Source organism: Sinocyclocheilus grahami, unplaced genomic scaffold (genome assembly GCF_001515645.1).
Source record: "Sinocyclocheilus grahami isolate Dianchi unplaced genomic scaffold, SAMN03320097.WGS_v1.1 scaffold368.1, whole genome shotgun sequence".
NCBI lineage: Eukaryota > Metazoa > Chordata > Actinopteri > Cypriniformes > Cyprinidae > Sinocyclocheilus > Sinocyclocheilus grahami.
In genome coordinates, this window is record NW_015505547.1 from 188,895 (window position 1) to 204,435 (window position 15,541).

General features: G+C 37.4%; 1 protein-coding gene across 2 annotated transcripts; it reads right to left on the reverse strand.

The window, feature by feature from the left end:
* Nucleotides 1–2,431: 2,431 nt before the first annotated feature.
* LOC107549314 (CTTNBP2 N-terminal-like protein) lies at nt 2,432–15,283 on the reverse strand. 2 transcript variants are annotated; one of them, XM_016230357.1, is made up of 5 exons: nt 15,215–15,283; nt 11,601–11,708; nt 4,700–4,972; nt 4,437–4,544; nt 2,432–3,712 (listed from the first exon to the last, which is right to left on the reverse strand). In XM_016230357.1, exons 1-5 carry the CDS (start codon nt 15,227–15,229, stop codon nt 2,648–2,650), a joined length of 1,569 nt encoding a protein of 522 aa, XP_016085843.1. In that variant the 5' UTR covers nt 15,230–15,283; the 3' UTR covers nt 2,432–2,647. The 2 variants fall into 2 exon arrangements, with proteins under 2 accessions (XP_016085843.1, XP_016085844.1); XM_016230358.1 differs by lacking the exon at nt 11,601–11,708 and having other exon boundaries at nt 15,215–15,280.
* Nucleotides 15,284–15,541: the final 258 nt, after the last annotated feature.

Below are 15,541 nucleotides of genomic sequence, written 5' to 3' on the forward strand. Positions count from 1 at the left end.
CTCTCTCTCTCTCTCTCTCTCTCTATATATATATATATATATATTCTGTGCCATAATAGCCATAATATTTCAAATACATAGGTTTACAAGTTTGTTCAAATCACTAACACTATCATTAAGTGTGACCTATAGTAATAGTGATGCTTGCCTTAGCAACCGCTACTAAACACGATTAAATGCCAAATCTAACCACCACTGGGGCTCATACAGTGGAGAGCATCACCTTTTGTTGTCTCTAAACAGTGTGTGACTAGAATACTTAACCCATTGGGACTCAGGATGTGCACCAATAATTAGTGACGTGTCCTTTCTGTACTGAGAGGTCAGTGCCCTCCCCTCCCCTGATCTAGAGGAGCTGGTGATTATAGCAGTGTGTGGGAGACAGATTTCACCAGGCCAGGCATGCGTCCCTGTCGGCCTCGCAACCTCGACCTACTGTCCCAAACAGGAATGTTAATTAGCAGCATCCACCAGAGGGGGTGACCATCCACTGACACACAGGACATCTACAGATAAACCAGTGTAGTCAGCAGAAATAGCAGCACTGATATTTTAGGGGACATTAAATTAGTATTTCACAAAAAATTAAAATACATAATTATTATATATAAGTAATAAAATGGATTAAAGTGGATGAATATATAATTATATGAAAAAGTTAATAAATATATTATATTTATTATATTATAGCAATATCAATATACTAATATTGCTCTCGCTGCAATATGTGGTATTGCTTATCATATGATATAAATTGTGACAAAAACTCATATAGGGGCATTTTTTGCCCCAATATCTTGAATTTTAGGAACATAATGTATGTTTCAAAATGTATGGACTGTAAGATGACGTACAGGTCTGGGTGCGGGGCCAGTGCATTAACTGCGTTAACATATTTTAATCGCGTTATGTTTTCATAACTAATTAATTAAGTTAATGCATTAAACTGATAGCCCTAATTATTTATTCACACTTGTTGTATCAGACTTTGCTGTGATTTTTCAGTACATGTAAATAATGACAGGCCTTTTCTATTTTATAATTTAAAAAAATAATAATTAAATTTTTTTTTTTTAATTTTAATGTTATATTTAATTTATATTATAATTTTTTTAATAGATTCAAATGGGATTTTTCAAGTTAAGTCTAGCTCTAGACTGTATAAGCTGTGAGTTTGCGCTTGATTGGAACCTGGTAAGACCATTGTGACCGGGGGGCAGAGTGGCACATACTTCATGCGTGTTTGCCTCTCTGTTTCCCAGGCCACACACACTCACACACATATACACACACATAAAGAGGGGATTTAGGATTTAGGGAGAGGCTCCTGGCTGGTTAAACTGTGATCCCCGCTCCTGTTAGTCTCACATGGATGCTTGTGATGCACACACATTTTTCACACGTTTTGCCCCCGAGTTTGAGACAAGCAGATGCTTTAAAGGGTTAGTTCACCCAAAAATTCTGTCATTAATTACTCACCCTCATGTCGTTTCAAACCCGTAAGACCTTCGTTCATCTTCGGAACACAAATGAAGATACTTTTGATGGAATCTGAGAACTGTCTGACCCAGCATAGACAGCAATACAACTGAAATGTTCCCAAGTCCAGAAACAATAAGAATTGACTCAAAAATGGATTAAATCTCAAAATAACTTTATTTCACATACTATTTTTAAAATACAGAAGGCAGTATATAGAGTATACTGTGCAGTAAGCTAGTGTACTAGTATTCCTTTCCTAATATAGCCTATGAATGACTGAGGATGGGTGATACTGTGCCCTCTGCTGGCTGGATTTAGGCAGTACAAATATTCAAATCTAAAATCTTTTGCTCCAGCCCATGTCTAACAAAAAAATTGTAACAAAAAATTTTAAAATTATACTGGTTATAAAAATAACATTCATATCAGATCACAAATATAATAAAAATGTAAAAGATAAACAAAACAGAACATTATAATGTGATACAAACATTTGTAACATGATTCTGAGCGAGATGTAAATATTAGGCTAAATATCCAATACCTTTAGATATACAAAACAAACTGCTATGTGAGAAAGCAAAGGATTGTTTGCACATGCAATCTGTTAAATATATAATTCAGTGTAAAAACTAGATGACAGGGTAAAATGTTCAGATACACAATCATGTGCATTATTGTTCAAAATTTTGGGGTTGGTAAGATTTATTGAATGTTTTTGAAAGAAGTCTTTTATGCTCACCACGACTGCATTTATTTTATGATCAACAATACAGTAAAACAGCAATATTGTAAAATATTTTTACAATTTAAAATAACTGAAATCTATTTGAAAGTATTCATTTATTAAAAAAAAAAAAAAAAACGGTACAGACCCCAAACTTTTGAACGGCAGTTTTTATATAAATATTTGTCTGAATAACAATATATAAAACTATTTATAGAAGCTGGTTATTGTCAGTGATAAACGTGAAAAATGAGTTTTGCTCATGGTAAAATACAGAATGCATAATGTATTCATGCACACAATCAACATGCATCTGACTGAGATATGGTAACATTGCAAAATTACTTTCAAATCTTCTAAAATGATTTTAAAAACTGAAATGTCACTCACAAAAAAATCAACAGTGTTTGACACGATCAAGTTCATTATTTGTGCTGGCTAGCCGCTAGACGACAACACCAGGTCTGGTTCTTTGCTGTTCTCTGAGTTGCTGCTGTGTCCGCAACTGGCCGCCGTTTGAGCCAAGCGAGCAGCTCGGAGTGTGGCCGGTGAAGGCGGTGTGTCAGCGAGGCCTGGTTTCTTGGGTGGGATGGGAGGTGGGTTCCCCCTGTCGACTCTGGGAAAAGTTGGAGACCTGATAGTGGGAGACAGCATCCCAGAGTGGGCCAATGTGCGGTAATCTGTGCCGAAAGGGGAACTGTTGGGGGAAGTTGGTTTGCTGGGACTTTGCGGAGTGCTGAGCCAATTCAGGGCTTGTGTGACTGTACTGCGGGCTGCTTGTTTAGAAGAAATGCTGTCTAGTGAAACCACATGGGCTGCACAGGGTGAGAGGTCACATGGAGAATTTGGAGGGGAAGAGACGGTCTGAGAATCTTGATCAAAGGTGCCTTGGAACTTGTGACGGGCTGCATGGAAGCGCTGGTTGATGCCAGCCTGGTACGCCGCTTGTATACTGGGCATGTCAGGTGATTGATTGCTGTTTGTAGGGCTGTGAGCTTGTGGATTGGTCTGAGAGCTCCCATTGGTTAACATGCCTTGCTTCTCAACATTCCCATCTTCCTCCACTGGAACATGGTGTCCATTCATTTGGGTCTTGTTTGATTTCTCCTCTGCATTGTTCATCTCGCTCCTCAGTTTCTCTAGTTCTTCCTGTAGTGCTCTACACCGTGCTTCCTCCTTTCGTAATCTCAGCCCAAGCTGCTCCCTTTCAGTGTCAAACTCGGCCAGCAGCTCCTCTCGCCTCGCCTCCATTTGCATAGCCCGCTTCTTTTCCTCCTCGATGTCCACTCTCAGAGCCTGATTGGCCACTCGTTCACGATCGAGGCGATGGCTGAGTTCGCTGGCACGCTGGGACTCCTCGTGTGCACGCGTGCCGGAGCGTTTGCATTCCCGATTCAGCGCTGTCATGAGCTGTTTATGCTGGAATCGCTGGTCTTCTAACTGATCGTGCAGTCGTTTGTTCTCCCTCTCCATTCGGGACGTTTTTGCCTTCTCAAACTCCAACTAAACACATGTATAAAACATACACACATTAGTAGGAAATACAATGATAGAGTTGTTTTTAAGTCTTTTATGCTCACCAAGGATGCATTTATTTGTTCAACAATAAAGTAAAATAGTAACAATGTGTAATAGTATTACAATGTAAATGACCTGTTTTGGTTTAAATATATTTAACAGTTATAAACCTTTCATATTAGCATCTGTCAAAGCTCATAAAGTGAAAATTCTGCACAAAAGTGTCACTTTTCACTTTTATGCAGGTTGAGACTGCTAATTTTACATACTTCTTCCTAAATTATATTGCTGCTAGTTGTCAGAAGGATTTTAGAAAATGTTTTATATTTTTCCTTGATATTTTATGTTAATGTTATGTTTACGTTAAAGAGCATGTTTTATTAAATATTTAAATGTCAAATAAAACACACTTTAACAATAAGCTCTTTTAATCAGTGAAATCTTCTGTGGGATCAACTGTGTATCACTTTTGTTGTATGCAAAAATGTGCATATTTAGGATGATACCTGCATAGTTGCAAAATTTAGTAAAATTAAAAAAAAAATCGGGAACAGGCTACAATTTTTATCTTAATCAAAATGAGTCTTTGCTTTGTTAAAATAACAGAGCAAAGACTCATTTTGATTAAGACAATAAAAATTGTAGCCCGTTGCCATGTACTGTAGTACCTCAAATTAAGATCACTATTAATATTTTCAGTTCTTTGTACCTGCTGCAGGAGGCGCTCTCTCTCCTTCTCCAGAATGTAAGTGACATCATCTCCTTCTGCAGTATCCTCAGCATGCTTCCTCTTCTCCTCCTCCAGATCAGCAATGACCTGAAACCACCACAGAGGGGTGACAGAATGAGATAAAGATTAGTCTATAAACCAATCCAATCTCTCCTTGACCTGGTAAATCCAATTTAAATGATATGATGCTCACATCAGTATCGATGTCAGTGGCTTTCAGCTGTTATGCAGCATAAACTCACCCTCCTGTGTCTGTTCTCAGCAGCTGCTAGCTGTTTCAGCATCTTCTCCTGCATCCTTCTGCAGTGTCCGACCACCAGCTTCAGCACCGTCAAAGGATCCGAGCGAGCCGTGGCCCCACAGACCCCCTCTCGTCTCTGGGAGGAACTTCCTCCGTCCTCCCTGGTCTGCCCGGAGCTCAGGAGGACCTCACTGTCTCTCTGCAGGGCCAGGAATGGGTCGCTCAGGTTGTATTTGCCATATCGCTCCCACATGTAGGAATCTCTACGCTGGGCCTGTAGCAAGACAAGAGACAGATAGGGATTTATTGGATTATTTTAGATGGATTTCTGCACATTTCACTTTAAACAATTAGTGTTTAAAATCTAATTTTCCATAATCTTTTGATTAGTGCTGTCAAAATTAGTGCGTTAACACAGGGACGGAGCTAGGGTTGGCCACCCCACTCACAACTGCTGTTTCCGTCTCTTTTTTCTTGACGAGAATTGCGTCTTTTCAGACGCACACTTCGGCTCAGCGCCAGGCACGGGCGTGAAAAAGCTACAGGTGACGAGGAGCTTCAGTTGAACAACAGTGAACTGTGGTCAGATGAGATGTTGTCAGGCTATATGTCAGTAAAAACTAATTTTTCTGTCCTGTCTCCCGTTATACTGTGCTTGTAGCGTGTGGTTGTCAATTGCACGCACAAATATGACGGCACTCGCTGTAGCCTTTATCATTTCATATTAAAGCGCGAGTGAAATTATACGAGCATGCGTGTCAGATCCGCGTCACATTCAGCAGCGGCAGCTCTTAAATGAATAGCAGCCAAATAAGCTAATAACCCAGCTGCTGTAGAAAAAAGAAAAAAAGAGGAAATCAGTAACTTTTGTAGCTTTAAGGATTCATCTATATTTCATTTAGAATTTAGTGTTTGATACAGTTTATTCAATTTCTGTACATTTCCTACTTGCTGAAGGGCAAAGGGAAATATGACATTTATTATAATGGGTTTATGTGAAGATTGTTTTAAGTTCACTTAAATGAGAAGTAATTTTTTAAAAGTCTTTTTAAAATTTTTAAAAGTCAGTGTAATGTTGAATGGCTATAGTCAATGGTTAAATATTAGGGAAAAAAAGAACAATTTCCGACAGTATCGGTAGTATTGTTATCAGTGATATTGACCTTCAGTCATAAAAAAAGATGTCATTAAACAAATATTAAAAATATACTGTCTCTATGTTATTTCTACATTAATTTGAAGATTGATTGTGAAATTACTGCAATATAAAAGTATATTTAAAACATTAATGTTAGTTGGGATTAATCACGATTAATTTAAGAAAAAAATGTGTGATTAATTAGTTAATTTTTTAATCAATTGACAGCACTACTTTTGATATGAAACGGCTATCCAAGATCTGTTGTCTTGGTAGTTTGCGACTCATTTTTGTAGCTTCTATTTAAAACAACTCTGCAAGCCTTGTAAAGCGGCCTCCACTTTTCTCTTTCACACAGACACACTCGGTACATACTTGCTTTCTAAACAGGAAATGAGATGATACAGAGTACATGACCCTGCCAAAAGCAACATAAACCATTCTCTTAGGCTCTGTGTTTATATGTGTGTATGTGTGTGTGTGTGTGTGTGTGTGTGCGCGCGCGTTCAGCTCCCGGTGTTTGTTGTTTCAAGTAAATGGTCACACAAGGGGTGCATATAGAGATTAAACAATCGCTACAGTTTAGGTAGGGTCAATGCAGCGAACGGGACACCAAAAAAAGTTCCAGCTGGAGTAATTTAATACCTCCTGAAATGACTCTCTGAACTAAAAGAGCTCATTTGACCCAGAAAAAAACCCACAAGGATAAGGAACCGAACGGAACTGTTGAACAGTGAAGAGAGAGTAGCTGATTGCTAAAGAGAGTCTTAAATTACAGCATTCAAACAGTGTCGACAATCTGAGACCAACAGCAAAAAAAAAAAAAAAAAAAGGTTACCCAGGTTGCCAGGTTATGGCTGCATAATGTATTCTGGGTGGTTGCTAAGGAGTTACTAGGGTGTTCTGAGCAGTGTGAGTTCTGAGTGTTGTGGGTGATTACTTAAACTAACAAATGTATTTGGTTGCAACAAAAGAGGTTGAAGCTTAAACGTAAAGAGAAAGGTGTGATGAAACACTCCACCTCATACAGGGTAGTTTGGAATGCGATTTTATGAGTCCAGCTGAAAGCTGTAAGACTGGGAGCTTCTGAAAAAATTACTAGATGTCTACAGGGAATAGAGGTATGAAAATGAATGTCAGGAGGAGGGTAAAGACACACAGATGGACATACATCAAAACACATACTAAGGGTCCAAAAATAAGGTTTTGCCACACCTGTCAATAGAGGATGAAAATTTATTGACCATAAATAATCTGCCAGCCACAAAACTGTATTTTCCATTATTACCCTATACACATTGATGTTGTCAAGACAACTCCCAAAGAAGGGAGTATATACAAGTGCTGGGTAAAAAAATATTGATCTCTCATTTAAATCGATTCTCATTTTTACGAAATGATTGTGCTTTGTTACGTTTTTTACTTTGTTACTTAACTTTATTATCATAAAAACGTAATTAAGTGTAATTTAAGCGCTTGTATACAAATCAGTTAATTTTAACCTTCAATATAATAGTAATGTAGCACCAACTTACTCTCATGTTTATTTTACAGCATTAGTTGAGAGACTTTTTTTCCTTGAGAAAATTTGGCATGTACTGTACCTGATAAATATCCAAAATGATCAATATCGCATCAAATCGGAAATCGAATCGAAAGCTTGTGAATCCAAATTGAATCGTGAAATTTGTGTCAAAATCCAGCAGCCCTAGTATATACCATGTACATATAACATGTTGAAATGAAAAGTCAAAGAAACGTGGATAGAATAGATGGCTCGATGCTAAACTAACACAGAGATGCCTGATAGAATGACTGATACACCACAGGTTCTCCACTGCATTGTCAAATCACTCGGCTCGTCTGCTCTTTAGAATGACGGATTCAGGTCGGAACATGCATGTCCATCTGCTAAGTGTGTATTAGAGTATTTGCTGTTTAATGGTTTACTCAAGTTCAGCAACATAAAACCTTGCCATTTTAGACAGATCTAAGATTCTGCTTCTCCAGGAGCTTACAATTATCAGAAACTCACACACTAGCCATGATGAACGTGGTAAATGAGTGTAAGTCAGTACACTTTGACTCTTTGTGAACCTCTGTGGCACTGATGCTGGAGCAGATAAACGTGCCGTGCAGACGTGACACAATGAATAAGTGTTTTACAGTCTCTGAAGCAGAAGGGGTGAGAAAGAGGGTAAAAGCTGTGTTTTTGTCTAGAGGAGGCCTGCTGGAGGTGCTTTGCTTAACAAGAAAATGGGGATGATGGTGGGTGACATTGCCACCAATACTTTAATGAAAGCTTGGGGTTTTAAAAACACAGTAAAAATGACACACAGCAGCTTTAAAGATTAATGTAATTTGTTGCATGCAACCTGTATTTGATTTGTGGTTTGTGGGATTTCATAGTTGTCACTAAGGTATCCAATGACAAATAAATAGATTAGTTATAAATATATCTGTTTTTTTTTTTTTTACTAATTAATATTCTTCCATTCTCCATATGGCACAAAATGTAAACTAAAATAAAAGGACTTAAAAGTATTGTATTCAAGCTAATTACTTGGTAATTTAAGCTCCAAATAGCCCAAATAAACAACTGCTGTATGTACTGTATGTAAAACCTTTTGTTTATCAAGTTAAAGGATGTCTGCTTTCCATTCTATATTTATGATGTTTTCAATTGTGTGTGTGTGTGTGTGTGTGTGTTTAGGCTAATAGCTTGAGCAATTATAGGGGCCTTGGGAAGATTAACCTTACTAATGACTTAAGATAAGTCAGCCAGTCTGGTGCCTTCAAACAATCTGTGTGTGTGTGTGTGTGTGTTAGTCTATCTGATAGATAAAGATGCCATAAAGAGTATCTTCACTGAGAACATTAGAGAAACCAGGGATAAAATAGTGAGATACTGTTGGTATCTGCTACCTGCACTCTCAAAATCATACTAACCACTCATTTGATAGTAAAATATATATAAAGCTATTTTTGATAATACATTTACTCGCTTAACTTTGAGCTGAACACCTGGAAGGCATTCTTTCTGGAACTCGAAGTCTATTTACTTGTTAGTCATGAAATGTTTTCAAGTTTTCCTGCAAAAGTCAACAGCTGCTAAGGGGCAGAAATAAGCATGGGAATGATTATTTGAGCAAAATACCATTTAGTTCCCCTCTTTTTTCAGAGAAAGCAGCACAAGCAAATAATGAATAGTGTTTGTATGTTCGATTAGCATGACTAATGAAGTTATACAGAAATTAGGAGCTGTTGTGATGTGACTTCTGCCCTCCTGTTGATTTTCCCCTTTACGTTTGACCAAATGCATAAGGAAAATTTGCAATGTGTATTTGTGTGAGAGAGTCAAAGCAGAAAAGTCATGCCTTAATGACCTCATTCAAAGCAGGCATTGAGTGACAGAGATTGTAATCCCAGCATGCCAGAACATCGCCCCTAAAAACCACTGAGAGTTTTAGAAGAAATAAGCAGTTGGGTTAAATTTATGCTATCTAGTTAAGAAGTCACCTTAAAGTGATTCAGAAGAATGGTTGGTTAATACCCCAAATCTACGGGTTGTGATGCTCACATAGCCTCAGTCCAATGCTTTCAAGAACAGGAATGCAGCAGATAATATCTGTTCAGCCTACCATAGAGATTTACCACAAAAAAACATGATCTGAGAGCACATATGCTGAATTTTATTACCATGCTAACATGATCAGATGAACAGACGGCACTACAATAGAGTTTAAAGCTCACACTAGACAAAAGAAAATGTGTGTAATAATGTTTGACATGTTTGTGTGTGGCTTTGCAACATTCAAAGGCTTGATCAGGGGCCCAGAGTACTGGCGTTTGTACGGACGCAAATTATATGCTCAAAAAGGGAAGTTGTCTTGCTCACAGTCTGCCTGATTCTGAGTCATTCCTACATTGCCGAATCAGTATCTCAGCAGCTACTGTGGTGGTATATATAAATTGAAAGTAAACTGAAAAACTGTTTCAGGCTACATTTCACCACAAAGCACAAATGTGTGTGTGTGTGTGTATGTATGTATATATATATATATATATATATATAAAATATTATTTTATAATTTTTAAAATATTTTATATATCATTTTAACAACTTAATTTAAATAAATTTAACAAATAAATGTATTAGTGCATTAAATGTGCATACTTATTGTGACTGAAATATGATTTAGAAGACTAAAATAAGAATTAAACATGTTCTTTACAGGATTTTTGTGAACTGCACCATTATAATGGTGCTGAATGATTGCTATGTATTTACATAGTACTCTAAGGTGTTTAAAAAAAAAAGTGAGGCAGATTTGATTGTTCATCCTGAGTTTAGTTCAGCCTCCTGGATCTGAGGCGAGGTTTGGAAGCCTGGTGTCCACCAGAAGTGTGGGATGAGGCCCAGCAACAGCGCTGGAATGTAGTAGGAGACTCACAGAAAAAATAAATAAATAAAAATTCAGCAGAAAAGAGTTTGATGAAAAAGCAAAGTAAATGAGAATCCAGTCAACTCTAATTAAACCCTGATGAACTGGGAACATACAAAACACAGGAAGTACAACTTTTAACAGCGGTTATGATCAAATATCACTAATTTTGGCATTTAGTGTAAGTTCTTGGCAACTATTCCAAAAACATGTGAATTCGGCATCATTTAAAACCAACGGCATCCTTTCTAGTGTAAGGACAAGGTTTACGAAAGCTAAAGTTTTTTTTTTTATAAATGTATAGCCTTTACATGTCTTAAATAAACTGACAAAAGTTCATCGTTGTCGTAGATGAACTGTACACTGTGGTTTCTTAGTGTTTAATATACTAGCTTTTAATATGTTAGCGTGCACGATTGAGCTCTGAGCCAGACAGACATCTGGATTTCGTTGAGTGATACAGCTATAATGTCTCTCATGGGCATCTAGTCTGCTGTGCAAAGAGTTAAATGTGTTTGACAGCAAACTACTGACTGTCGATACACAATTACTGACGCATACTATTATTGAAGTATTGGCTTATTAATATTGATGTAATTTCTCATTAGCAAGCAAAACTTCACCAGTAAATCAGACTTTATCAATCTCAACTATCTAGGTCAAATTTATTCAGGACAATCTGGGTTTGTTTATATATTTGGCTGATGGGAAATCTCCAAGGAATACCAAAAAATACACACCACAAGATCATAAGAGCCGCCAATCACAGAGTGAGTTGCCTCCCTAATGGTGTAAATTAATGTATGACTTGGGTTGCAGCTGCTCGGATAAACATGCAGCAATAGCGCAGTACATAGCGGAACATCTAAACAGCTTTTTTGCATGCAACAGCTCCTGGAGCACACTGCCGGAGCGCAATCGCGTGCAGTGTGAACGCTCTGATCCGTTAACATGGGTGCGGAAAAAATACGCACCACAGACAAAGTGTGTGAACCTGGCGTTACGTTTGTATGCCCGCCCGGTCTGTTCTGTTCTCGTGCTCCATTTAGGCGCGCTGCATTCTGATTGGTTCGGATAGCATACTGCGGGAGGTCGGGGGCGCGGAAAATCGTGCTATAAAGCGATTTAGAAATTGCGCACGCTCAAATCATGATTTTATGACGATTTCGATTAATCGCACAGCCCTAGACAGAACCTTTGTTTTGGTGAACTGTTCCTTTAAGAACCAAGAGTAGCACGATTTGCCCGTACTGCTATAGACTGCTGCTTACAAAGAAACTATAAAAAACATTCTTGTCCATTGACGGGACTGGACTAACCTTGAGTGCCTGTATGACAAAGTCTCTGGCCTCCAGCTCTCCCTCAAGAACACTGAAGAGCAGCAGCACATCTCTCTTACTCAGAGCCTCCACATAAAGCTTTGACTCCTGAAAAGACAACAAAACGGAGCAAATGAGTGGGCTACTAAATACGAAATATAAATGCAATCAGAGTGTTTTCAGCAAATGATACACTGCATTAGGACAAAGTCTATACTAAATTGTTTGGAAAACATGCAGTCAGGCAACAATCTCCATGTCCACAAATCTTCTCCCTTCCTTTCCATCTGCAGACCAAATGACTGCAGTCTGCTGTATTCTCCATGTGCTCGTTTTGATTATACAGTGTGCTGCTTATCCAGTGCATTATATATTAAAATAAACAATACAAACCCACAGTAAGTAGATGAACTACAGGCCTATATATTTTGTTTTAGGTTTCCAGTATGGATGCAGCATGCAAATATTTTCAGTTACCGATGCAATTAAACATCAATACCACTTGCAGGTATATTTGACACACACACACACACACACACACACACACACACACACACACTCAGTATCATTCAAAAGTTTCGAGTCAGTACAATTTTTTAAGGTTTTTGGCAGCAGCATTTAATGCATCTTTGCTGAATAAAAAGTGTTCATTTCTTTAAACAAAATCTTACTGACCCCAAATTTTTAAATTGTAGTGTAATTATTTTAGAAGTACATTTTAGGTTACATTACAAATCACTTTTTATATTGTATATTTATTGTATATAGCAAAAAAAAATTTTTTGCCATGTTCTTAGCATCAACAAACTATGAAAGCCCGTTTCCACCACTGAATAAAAAATCAAATAGGCAATTGCAACTTTTTATCTCACAATTCTGACTTTTTTGTCTCAGAATTGCATGATACAAACTTGCAATTCTGAGAAATAAAGTATATAATATATTTTATATTAATAGTTTATAGCTCATAGTTTTTTTTCTTAAAATTGCGAGTTTATAGCTCGCAATTCTGACTTTATAACATGCAACTGCGAGTTATGTCAGAATTGCGAGAATTTTTGTCAGAATTGGATTTTATAACTGGCAATTGCAAGTTTATATCTCACAATTCTGAGAAAAAAAAAGAAATGAAGTCAGAATTGCAAGATAAAAACTTTTGTGAGAAAAAAAGTCAGAATTGTGTATTTCTCATATTTCTGAATATATATCATGCAATTCTGTGAATAAAAAAAACTTTTTTTTTTTTTATTATTCAGTGGCGGAAACATAAACAGTCTTGCTTTGATAGTTGAAAAATTACATACCAATCGGGCCATGATTAAATGCATTTTTGTTTTATTCTTTCATAACTAAGTGCACTAAAATCAACAGACTGAATTAAACCAATCACAATTTTCAGTCTCTTTATCTTTGAGAGGTTTGTTTGCTGCCATTATTCTTCATCAAAAGCAATTTATTTTAAACCAGTCCTCCTGGAGCAATCAAAGGGTTAACAGGCTTGTTCAAGAACATAATGGCTATAGATCACAGCTGTGATCTCAGAAAAACTCCCATTCCCATGTTGTGTTTCTTTCTGTGCAGTTCACAGGAAAAGAAAAAAGCAGGGCATTTTTTCCATTTTACTCTTATGAGTCAAAGCATCTGTCACACATCAAAGCTAAAGCAGCATTCCACGACTTTTCTACTGATAGACAGCTAGAGAAAGAAACGTGTTGTTGGAAGACTGAAATTCCTTCCTGAGCTCTCGCTTCTAAATACTCAGTAATTGTGCATGGATAACCTTGAAAGTATCGAATTTCACTTTCCCATATAGCTTCGCACACCATAAATGCTTTGACCCTGCGCTGCAAGCTTCAACTGAAATAATCTTATGAAACTCAATCTAGATTTCTTCCTTCTGACCCTACTTTGCTTTTACAGTAATGGTGCTTCATGTCGAGATTTGTGTGGTTAGCCAAAGTTTCCACATCATGAAGTCACGAAGGAGAGTGTTACATAATATGCCAGAGACGGAAGACGTCCAGCTACTGTGCTCCAGCTGAAATTTGGAAGCTTGAAGCTGCCATAAATCGCATTACTGTACTTTAATTCTCCTTTTCATCTGTGTTGTGCAACCTTTAGTCAATCTGTGCTTGTAAATAGCCGTCACATGTCTTTTGATGTATTGTGCACCGATGGGAACGGCGTACTAGATCTGAGGCCGTGAGTATGCAAGAAAGCTTTCATGGTTTGTGGTTTATCCGTTCAAGCAGAGCTAATTTGAAGCGTGCTCCTAAGCAAAGCCATACTTTATAGACGCGCTAATTTCACAACTTCACTTTGCCTTTTATAAAACCCAAAGAAAATGATATCATGCATCAGTAAGTGCTTTCAACTAACTAATAGTTATATAGATCACATGTGAAAAATACAAAAGATACACTTGCTTTTTTTTAGCACGCGTGTGTCTCTTTACTAAAACTTGTGATTTAGAATGAAACATTATAGGAAAGGTGATAAAAAGAGTCTTAGAGATCATTATACATCTACAAAACCTTTCTTTCATGTGCACTTGAGGATTAGCCGATGGTGTTCTTCATGGTTGACTAATTTGGCATTTCCTTTTTAATGGTGCCCATGCCTTTCTGAATGAAAGGGTGCTCCACTATTCAACATCGGCCTGAATGCTTCTTAAATTACCCAGCATGTCTCCCTGGAGCTAGACTGAAGCAGTCAGTGTGTGAGTCCAAGCTCACCGGACATGTCAGAGGGTAATTAATTGAATCCTCAAGCTGCTTGTGAGCTACAAAACAGATGGCCCAATGTCAACTGCCTGTTGATGTGATCAGCTGTATAAAGACTCCATAAAGTGTCATATATTTCACTCTTTTAAACATTTAAGCAGTTAAAAATAATATTCCCATAGATTTTGTTTTATTGTTGTACATATTTCAAAATCCTATTTTTTTTTTCAGGTTCAAAGAAAAAAAACAAAAACATATATATATATATATTTTTTTTTTCCAAGTAGGATTTTGAAAATGTAACGAAAAAATCACGAGACCATTTTCTGAGACCTAATTTAGTTATAATATATTATAAAAGTATATAATACAATATATAATGTGATCAAAAGTTCCTTTTCTTTCGCTGACTCTCTGTGATGTTATGCATCCAAACCTAATGTACTGCCTATTTGGACTGCGTGCAGCGTTTTTGGGCTCATTTGAGTTTAATACATATATATAATAAACATAATATGAATGATGCCCAAAAGCGATGAACGCCTATTGAAGCACAAATGCTACCTTAGGTAGACAGCACACTACGTTTCGAGACACAGCATCTGGCTATCTGGAAAAAAATTACATTTATGCAGACCTCACAAGCATAAAGCAGTAAAATAAGACTGTTTACTTTAAAAAGCGATGTCTCGACTATTTGAAGTTTTCTTTTCCATATAACAAACTCTGCTGTCAGAACTGTTGGCTATTTAAAACGAATTAGCATTAAGTATTCAAACTATTCATACAATAATCCTAGGGAAAAATACTTTCTCTGCTCTCGTGCTCATTTTCGTCACCTTTCTTTCTTTAGAAGTATTAAGCGATTTGTTATAAAGACAACGTTCTCACCGTTGTGGGTGCCATGCCAGGTTTGATCAGTTTCCAATGTCGCTCATCGAGCAGCACCGTTGTTGAAGATCGGCTTCACCGAAGTTCATATGTGTGAAGGAACGCAAACAGACATCTTACGTAGCCAATAGGGTGAACGCGTTGTAGCGCAATAGACCAATTAGAAACGAGACGCAGGGACAGGAGGCGGGACGTAACGGGAAAAGTTTATAAAATGGGATTCTTTGTGCAGCGGTGAGCGTTGTAAAGCACTCATGGACTACCAAACGGGTCTTAATCACGACATATTTGGACGGGGTTCTTGTGAAAACAACGTTTTTATGGCAT

Excerpts from the sequence above, each read along its gene's own strand:
- LOC107549314 (XM_016230357.1), bottom strand. Across the intron at positions 4,973-11,600 it reads TTGTCATACAGGCACTCAAG|GCCCAGCGTAGAGATTCCTA; the intron begins GTTAGTCCAGTC and ends GTCTTGCTACAG. Across the intron at positions 3,713-4,436 it reads GAGAGCGCCTCCTGCAGCAG|TTGGAGTTTGAGAAGGCAAA; the intron begins GTACAAAGAACT and ends ACATGTGTTTAG.